Below are 10,602 nucleotides of genomic sequence, written 5' to 3'. Positions count from 1 at the left end.
AGGATGTGCTTTGGTTACACATGAAGATGTTGAATCTTTCAAGTGGTTTTTTAAACATTGGCTTGAAGCAATGGATGATGTTCACCCCAAGTGCATAATAGCTGACCAATGTGAAACCATAAAAATATCCATTCGGGAATTAATGCCTAGCACGATTCACCGATATTTCTTGTGGCACATTATGTATAAGGTGACGCAAAAGTTCAAAGGTGTTGTTGAATACAATAACGTTGTTCGAGATTTCAAACGTATTGTTTATGAATCTATTACATCTGACCTTTGAACTTAAGTGGGGTGAGTTCTTGCAAAAATATGCACTTGAAGGCAACGAATGGCTTATCTCTTTATTTATTGAAAAGGAAAGTTAGGTGCCTTGCTACTTGAATTACGTTTTTTGGGCCGGAATGTTGTTGACTCAGAGAAGCGAGGGGATGCATGCCTTCTGTGACGGATACATCCATTTCAGATCAACGTTGAGACAATCCGTTGAACAATATGAATTAGCCATGACCAACAAGATTCAGAAGGATTTCATAGCTAAGCACAAATCAAATAACAAGTTGATCAGGTGCTTTAGTCAATTCCCTTGGGAAAGACATTTTCGATTGAATTCACGTATACGAACAATTTAGTCAAGAAAGTCTAGGAAAAAATCTCCCGTATGTTGTACTGCCATATTGAAGTTGAACAATATGACCAAACGAGTGGCATTGAAAAAATATCGGTGCATGAGAATAGTAGGGTTAATGAATTCTATATGAGAGACTTCACATTTACGGTGGATTATACGGCCGATGGGGACTATTTTTCATGCAATTGCAAGAAATTTGAATTTATGGGGCTATTATGTTGTCACATATTAGTTGTGTTGAGCAAAACCGACGTCCAATATGTAAATGAACGTTATCTTCTATGTCGATGGAGGAAGGACATATACAGCGTCATTCTAGTACACTTTTTGCTGGAGGATACCCGCACATGACAAAAGAGTACAAGAAATTTCAAAACGTCGAGAGAGTATTCCAGGAATGCGTTGATAGTGCCATTTATAGTACTCAAAAAGACGGATTTTCTTAAGCAACGAATGTATGAAGTAAAGGATGACTTGCTGCAATTCGATCAACCACCAATGGGAGAAAACACTAGTGCATCCGTAAGGACAAATGGTGTCGATTCCATTGGGGTAACGCCCATATTAAATCCAGAAGTTACTCATGCTCGTGGAAGGCCAAGGCAGATCGTTTCATATCGGGTACTGAAGCCAATCAAGGTCAAAGAGTCACAAGAGGTGGGGGCAACCCAGGACGTGGTAGGGGTAACTCAGGACGAGGACAAAGTAACCCAATTCCGACAATTCCCGATGGACAAAACTTTGAGTTTGATCTGAATGATCCGGTTATTGGAACACAAGGAAGTGCATCTTGAATGAGGTATATATATTAATTATTCAATATATCTCGGAATATAAATCTATTATACATTTTATTAGTTGAGAATGAGTTTGGACTTTTACTCATTGAAATTGATTTCTTGATTTAATATTGAATCAGTTGGGTGGAGAATTCGTGGTTAGTGGGTTATGGTGCATCATGATGGAATTAAAATTCGACACAATTCATTTGAATGAGGTCACCCACATACTTCTACACAAAGTAATATTCCTACTTCTGCAAAATGGCCAACACTCCAACGAAAAACACCGTATCAAAAGAATGGTTCGTTCCTCCGAGTCCAAAGAGTTTGGAGGCCTTGTACCTGAGTAAGCGAGAAAACCATTTCCAACTGAAACATGAGACGATGAAGTTCATCAAGCGGATTGTAGTGGTCTGTCAACTGGATGACGTTCGGGCAAAAATTCTTAAAGAATGAGAATCACTAGTGAAAGTTTACAATCTCCTGCTTCTGGTGCTCAAGTATATGGAGGATGCTCCAGCCACTCTGAAAAAAGTGCCTGTAATAGTCATCTCTGATACAAGCTCCAATGCTTCCTAATTATTTTTCTTTTAAATTATTTTGTTTGAAGTAATATTTGTAAGGAGCTAGTTCCAAGTCTTCTTTTTATATTTTAATAAATAAATTATTTTTCTTATGATTCATTGTTCCATCAATTGTGGAAATACGGTTCAAAATAATTTATTAAAAAATTAAAAAATAATGGTAGCAATCTATGATCACAGTTGCAAATTCAAATAACAAACACAACTAATGTATTACAAACCCAAACATTCACCTCCTAATTTAACAGCTTTGATATTGGAGAGAGAGATTAAAAACAATAAAAACAAAACCATGAAATTTGAAATAATTTTGATTCTAAATTGATACTTTTAAAACCACATCATATAAATTGAAGATATTTTTAAGAGTTAAAATTCTAAACGGAGGGTCCGTTAGAATTAAAAAATCGGATCTTATTCATAGTACAACGCTAGTATATTTATTTTGCCATTAAATAATTATTTTTTCATATAACTTTTATATTTTAATTTTTCCTTTTTTTTCATTTTTAACTTGACAATTAAAGTTGATTTGAACTATTGAAATTCCCATGGTTAAAAAAGAAAAATAAAATATGTAAATAAAATATGGGGTAATTGATTGAAGAAAGTGAATCTTTCATCTTCATCTAAAAAGGAAAAAAAATCTTTCACATTTCTTCTCATTTTTCTAAAATTTTCTTTTTGCACTAAATCATAATAACGAATGAACTCTTATTTAATGTCACTTCGGGAATTATAATTTTGGAAGTTGTACCTAGAGAGAGAAACATAAATATCCAATATTGTATTTAATTTTCGAAGATGTACTTGGAGAGAGAAACCAAAATATTCAAATTCAAATATTAATAGCATAGGGGCATATTAGTAAATGGACTTCACAATTTTTATTTCTGTTACACAGTTGTCATTTTCTAGCTGACCTAAATCTGACCATGTAGCTTTATTGTTAAATTATATACATATAAATCAAAGAATTTATAAAAAGCCTTTATATTAGATTTAAGTTGCAGAAAATAAAAATTTCTATTAAAATTATAAAACGATGCGTAGTATTAAATCCTTCTTCATTTGGTTTTTGGGAGAATTACAAAGTTTACTACAAGCAATGGAAATTCCCGGAACTCAAACCCAAATTTTTGGCATCAAAAGTTCCTTGGTTAATATGTTTACGGGGATAATTAGCAACACCCCCTCATTTGGAAAAACCATGTGAGGTAGAACCCCCTCAGATGAATAATTTGAAAAGAACACTCTTTAGTTATGCCGTAGACAATTTTTGGACATTAAATTTCAATACTACCCTTAATAATTTATAAAACCCCGAACTTCTCATATTTTCCAACAATGTTTCTTTTTTTCCTTCTGGATCTCAAATTATTTATCTTCTCACTCTTTTCTCTCCATTTGTTTCCCGTTTTTTTTTTCTTTCTCCTTTCCCACCCAAATCCCAAATCGCTCAAAACTCATATCTCCACACTCTGCCGCCACCATCGTCTAAATCGAGAAATCGCCTTCTCAAACTCCACCATGGTCGCCGCCAAGGTCTATGAAGAGGAAGCCTTCGAAGAAGCCGACCACTGATGAAGACGTGATCGAAATTTTGAAAGTTTGTTTCGAGTGAAGGTTACATCTGGAGAATATGTGGCTGCTCTGACGCTGCCACCAGTGAACAATGAACCGAAATAGTCTGAGCAGAAGGACGTAAGGTCCACGATGCCGCCTCACAGTGAAAAAATCGAGTCAGTTGTTGTGATCTTGTGAGCAGATCTAGGGTTTCTTGGTTAAAACAATCGCGTAGGTTTGGAGCTTAATCGACCATGTTCAGTAGTCGATTAAGGTTAACTAATTACAATCTTTGTAATTTGTTTTTTTTGTAAAAAAAAGTTTATTCTTGTTTTTTTTTTCTTTTATTTCTTTTTTTGTATTTTTGTTTGTACAAAAAATAGTTCGTGTAATTTTCTTTTTTTTTTTTTTTTTTTGGCGGTTGTTTGTTATTATTTGGATTCTGCTGTTGAATAGGGTTGGTTGTCATAACAACATTGTGGTTGTGTGTTTGATACTTTTTGAAATTAATTACATTAATCAACTACGGTTTTAGTAGTCGATATCCTTAATCGACTATGATTTATTAGTCGATTAATATACCTGATAGAGGAAAAAAATAAAAAGGGGGAAAAAGAAAAAGTAATCGGCTACGCTCTATAGTTGATTAGTATCATAGTCGATTAATATACCTGTCATAGAAAAAAATGCTAAAAAAGGAAAAAAAACCAAAAAAAATAATAAAAGAAAAACCAAAAATTAATTTAAAAATAAAAAAAAAAAAGAAAAGAAAAGAAAAACGAAAATGGGAAAGGTTATAGTGGGAAGAATATAATTGAAGAGCAGTTTTGGGATTAGAGAATGAAGTGAAGTTAATCTTACTGTGTTCATATTTTTTAAAGTAAGATTACATATTTTTCATACCCGAATTTAATTTGATCATGCTTAAATTTAATTTTTCATATGAACCTCCGATTGCATTTATTTAAGTTGCATTAGAAAGAAGGTGACAAGTCCAAAGACTTTCATATCTTGCAGTCTTACTATCTGAATTATTTCCATTGCACTTGTTAAAATTGCAAGCCCACGAAAATATTTATAACGATTATTTTTTTAATTCATGAAATTTTCATTGTCAAAAATCATAATCTTACTGCCAACCCAATAGTCTAAAACAGTAAAATAAGATGACATGGAGTATTTTATCATATATAACTTTTGTATTTTGCTACTGGTTCAAGTTGTGCTGTAAAGCTTATAATATAAATTTCAAGTATTGCAATTTGTGAAATTCAAATTAAACCATGTAAAAATCATTATAAGATAAATTTTGATCATAATATTCCTATACAAACTCGAATTAAAATGATTCAAGATGCATTTGGAAAGCTCATGTAAAAATATGCAATCTTTATGTTTAGCAATTCGTTTTGTATATACAATGCTCTAAAGTAATGTGCAAATATTTAAGAATATGAGAGTATATTTCCAAGAATGAAGTATTGTAATAAAAAATGGTCATTCAATGCTTAAGAGGGTCTTTAGCTTAGTTTATTAAGTCGTTTTAAAATATCTTGTAAAATGTTTAAGAGCTTACCAATTCTTTCAAAGTGTTTGATAAGTTTTTTTTCAAAAAATCTTAAAAACTCAAAAAATAAGTTGTTGGAGAATTTATAAGAATTTAAAAATATACTTATACCCCACCTTTTTATTTAAAATATTAAAAACAATATAGAAACTTACATGCTATTATTCAAACATTTCAAATATAAATTTTAGAAATAAGTCGCAACAATTTTATGTGAAAATTTACACTTTTCGTCCCTCATGTTTTACATCATTCTACTTTTGGTCCTTGTAGTTCCAAAATGAACAAAATTCACTTCAAAAGTTCAATTTTAAACACTTTTCGTCTGCTCCGTCACCTGCATATTCACATCTAACGAAAAACACTACTTTCGAGCCAAAATTGAAATAAAAAATTGTTTTGGTGCTGAAAACAATTAGAAATGTAAAGTACTGTTTATAATTAACTTCTTAATAATATTAAGTATAAATATTATTAAATAAATAAACATAACAGAAAAAAATAAAAAATGAAAGAAAGATAGAAATATTAATTACGATGAAATATTGGAAACAAACACGGATAGAAAACGTAAATGGCGACCCATCACTTAAGTTCCCAGTCAACCAATTGGTGCAATAAAAATTTATTACAGAGAACAACCCAACAACTATATACAGTATATATCACAAAATTAATGAAACAAATTAAAAGCTGTGTAGTGTATAATATTCTATTAATATTGCTGGCATATACTCTTCAGCCGTGAAAAGGAATAAATAAGTATACTACAGTTTACATATTATCAGTTCCCATCTTTCACATGCTCTTGCAATAAATCTATTTACAACTTGCAAGAGAAATTAAAAATAAAAATAAAATAAAAATACAGAGCTATTATATTTTTGCTGCTCAAGTTGTTGCACTCAAACCATATGACTTATCTGACAAAAACTTCAGCCATGCAAATTATGTATACAAAACTATTTTTTATCCGAAATGAATTATTTTTCAAGATATTTATTTATTTACTCAAGGTTTTTTGTCGTGTCATGACCATTGGTGATTACGACTCTGAATGACACAGTGTGCTCTCTTGCTCTGCCAACTAGACCACTGTATGATAAACGACGATGTATAAACATGATATGAAGATGAAATGTTGGACAATTAATTTTAAATTAAGTGGAATACTAATAAACATGCTTTATGAATATGACATGTTTGGTTTGGAGAATGTAAAAAAACATATAAATATGTCCATGGGGTGGTACTAAAAACAATTTAGTAGATCATTTTTTTAAATTTGCTTATATATATCACCTAGCGAAGTAAGATTTTGAGTCTTGAGGGACGAATGTCTTAAAAAAAATGAGGGGCTATAATGCAATTATATATAATCTTTAAAATAAAATTATATTAAATAATAGGATTTGAGAAATGTTTGGGGGACCATGACCCCTCGCTCTAAGCTGGCTCCGCCAATGTATATATTTCTTCTATAATATATATATTTGCCTTTAGAATCTGTGTAACTATTTTATGGGGAAATTTATCTTCAATTATATTTGAAGTTTTTGACTTCTATTAGATTTTCAATGAAAGTTCGAGGAATACCTAGCAAAATATAATATAGTAGATCTAGTAATCTATCATTGACTAATGGACATAAAATTAATTAATAGGAGCTAAAAGTCTAACTTTGCAACTATATATCTTTAGTTTTTGCATAAGTGTGGGGGATTTGCAAAACTTTTGTAATAAATTAATTTATTACAATATTTCTACTTGTTTAATTTGTAAAATGTTGTTTTAATTTCTCTTAAAATTAATGATTTTCAAGTACTATGTATATAGTTGATAACTTTAAGCAAGTTTTTTAAAGGGGCTATATGTCAAACACCCTTCATTAGGATTTTAATTCTTGATAAATCATTTATTTATAAATGATATTTGAGATAAATCCAATGGGTCTGAAAAATCATATATGCCCCCACTAGTTATTAACTAATATAATTATTTAGTTTAAAAAAAAATTATACCTATAATCTACACCCAAATCTTCTCCAAAAATTATTCCCCTCATCACGCCAATTCAATTTTTTGTTTCCTTTTCTTTTTTATTTTGTTTAATGGTTTTCTTTATTTTGATTTAAAAGAAAATTTTGTAATTATTTTTTTTTTTATTTTTTTTTTATTTTCATTTTTTATTTTAAAATATTTTTTTCTTATTTATATCTTTTTCATGTTTTTTATTTTAATTTAAAACAATGGTTTTATTTTTATTTTCGTTTTTTCATGGTTTTTTTTTCTTAATTTCGATTTTTTTTTAAATGGTGTTTTTTTATTTTCTTTCCAGTTTTTTTGAATAAAAACCCTCTATATAAACATGAAAACCACTATGTATAACAACTATATAACATGAAAGTCACTCTGTATAACAACTATGTAACTTGAAAACCACTCTGTATAACAACTATGTCAACATAAAAACCACTCTGTATGAAAACGATATCATAATTGCACATGGCGGCAGGTGGATCGAACATCCCATCACCTCTCCTGCGGATTGAGTCCTGCATGCAAGGCAAATCAGTTATACAATTCTCATTAGGTGTTTTACAATTTAGTGGTGTTTGTTATAACTAAAAACCTAAAAAATAGTTACCATTATTGCATTAATCAAACACAACATTATTCAAAAACACATACATTTTTTTTTATTCTGTAAATAACACCCAGAAACCACAAACACTCAGAAACCACACATTGTTTGCAGAATTGTATTAGAAAAGCACGAAAACCACTCTGTATTTTGTTGAGACGAACTTCCTGCTCAATTATCTATATTTTGTTGAGACGAAAACCACTCTGTATTTTGTTGAAAACCACTGTATTTTGTTGCGTAAATGCACAATTATACCCCTAACTTCAAAGTAACTTTGAAATCCGGCATTGTGTGAAAACCACTCTGCATTTTGAAAGGTTCGATCGGCTATATGCTAACAACCACATAACAATGGGGGAGAAAAAGCAGGTGCATTCATATGAACATAATTTCAAACATATATAATAAACTTATGAGAATTTATGAGAATTAGACTTGCCCATTCCACCGAAACGGAAATCCCAAAATCAAAGAGCGAGAATCATTGAATTAATTAAAAACCGGGTTAAATAAACTTACAAATCTATTAAAATAAAATGAAAAATAACAATTTAAAATTTTGATATAAAATTTACTATTCCCCATAAATTTTCTTCTGCACACTCTGTTGATGCAAAGCTTTGTCGTCGGCCGCCGCAGGCATTTCGACAACCAATACTTCTCCTTAGGTGGACTGGTACCCAAAATTCACTCTGGAAAAATTGTTTCATCGTCAATATCGGACCACCGCAATGGAAAAAAAAAGTTATTGAAATTCAACTCTTCCCTGTGTGAAACGGTTCCACTATAAAGAACGAGATTTGTGGACTGAGATTTACATTCCATGAGAACGTGCAAATAAATATGGAAAATATACGTCTGACTAATATAAGGGTAAAATAGTGATACCGTATTAATTATGTTAATTGAAAAACAAAATGGATTTATCTTTAAAATGGTAAATAATTATGGGCCCATCCTAATTGAAGAAGTCTAACGAGGGGCTTTTGCCAAATAACCCCTTTTTTAAAAGGTCCTCGCTTTTTTTTTTCTTTTGTCCTTTTAGAAAATTAAAACAACGTATTTCCTACATTACTTATTGTTTGAGGATTAGAATGTAAATTTGTTATTCTTTACCAATTTTACTCTTTGATTAATAATCACATATATAGAAGAATAAATAAGAGATTAAAGAAATAAGTACAGTTAAATATCTATAAATTAATAAAGATGAGACTAGCAAAATACTAATAATTTAGCGAAATATTAAATTATCGAATTAGAAATTTAACACATTGTCACCGAATTTGGACCAGAAGAAATTATTAATTAAGCGAGGTTATTAATTTATGAGTGATTCATTTATCGAAGTTCTACTGTACATATAATATTGATTTAAAATGCAATTTCTCAATCAATTCATTAAAATAAAAATCATTCACTAAAAAAAATTGCCAGCCCACAATTCATCATAAATTGGTTGGAACCATCACTTTCAAATGTGCCTTCAAATGAGGCCAGTTGGAGCATTCATATTTCATGCATTTAATTCATTTAAAGCTTCTCAACTACTCATCGTCGATTAGGAGAGAATTTAATTAAAGTTCAGGCCACCATTTTTGCCCAATTAATTATGTAGCTCACTACTTTATGTTGCTCTTTTGCACCTTTAAATTTATGATTATATATTAATTAATACACCATTTAATTTACCTTATACTACAACCTAATTAATTAAGTGTCTTCTTGTGATTTAATAACTTTAAACTTCAATATTATTTTAAGAAAATAAATATAGATTAATTAATTAAACGATCTTTAATTTGTTGGACTTTTTTAAACATTCAAGAAACAAATACTATACTATTTTTTTGTTTTTGTTTTTTTTTTTTTAAATCTTTCCACTTAGTTTAATTAATCATTTGATTCAAGTAAAACGAACGTATATTTCACATGATAAATTAAATATTTATATATATGAAGTATGTAGACGAATGGTTACGGTATAAACTCGGTGAATGCTTCACCGAGTGTACGTAGATTCGATCGTTTTTGCAAGAAATTATAATAAGGTGAAAAAATGGCAACAAAATATCATAATAATACATAAATTTCTTCAACTTTATACATCAACAATGGAGTTAGTACATCATCCAAATATTAAATAAAATCTTATTAATATTAATACCCTAGTAGCCCTAATACAAATCATCTAAAAGTCCAAAAAAATAAGTAATAACCAATAAAAAGGAAAAAGGGGAGAAAAAAAAAATAAAGAAATAATAATCCCTCCAAAGCCCTATAATAATTGGAATTTACCGATATGACCTCAAAATGGAACCACAGAAAGTGCAGATAATAGCCCTCCAAGTCTTCCAGTAGATGGTGACATAGCAAAACCTGGTGGCGGTTTTCATGTCGGCGACGCTAGCGCCGCCGCCGCAACGGGAGCATATTCCGGCGGCCGGTTTGCTCTGCCTCACCTTCCTTGTCTGATCAACTAGGAAACAGAAGCAAACCATTTTTTTTTACTTTTGTTTTTTGGATGTAAGAAGAAGAAATTTGTACAGTGTAAGAAGAGTGTATGTTGGGTGTGAAGTTATGGTTTTATTTAGTAGAGAGATGTGGAGAGTATTTATAGGCGCTGGAGTTATGGGTCGAGTGTTGCGGGGGTGATGCTTCCGTTGACTTTTCTTCAAATTCGTTTTTATATTACGAATTTCTTTATGATATTATAATAATTATTATTTAGATAGCTTTGGTAGGATCTCAACACTATGAAACAATTCATTGACAACAAAATAATAAAAAAAATAAAACAATAATATATATATATATATATATAT

General features: G+C 30.3%; 1 protein-coding gene across 1 annotated transcript; it reads right to left on the bottom strand.

Annotated features, from left to right (window-relative positions):
- Nucleotides 1-9,837: 9,837 nt before the first annotated feature.
- On the bottom strand, nucleotides 9,838-10,391 carry LOC105970568 (uncharacterized). The gene has a single exon (XM_012995401.2). It carries the CDS (start codon nucleotides 10,276-10,278, stop codon nucleotides 10,072-10,074), a length of 207 nt encoding a protein of 68 aa, XP_012850855.2. The 5' UTR covers nucleotides 10,279-10,391; the 3' UTR covers nucleotides 9,838-10,071.
- Nucleotides 10,392-10,602: the final 211 nt, after the last annotated feature.

Source organism: Erythranthe guttata, chromosome 8 (assembly GCF_056151865.1).
Source record: "Erythranthe guttata isolate IM_541 chromosome 8, IM_541, whole genome shotgun sequence".
NCBI lineage: Eukaryota > Viridiplantae > Streptophyta > Magnoliopsida > Lamiales > Phrymaceae > Erythranthe > Erythranthe guttata.
This window is presented reverse-complemented; position numbering and strand designations above follow the sequence as displayed.

Excerpts from the sequence above, each read along its gene's own strand:
- LOC105970568 (XM_012995401.2), bottom strand. The coding sequence starts at position 10,278 with ATGGTTTGCTTCTGTTTCCTAGTTGATCAGACAAGGAAGGTGAGGCAG.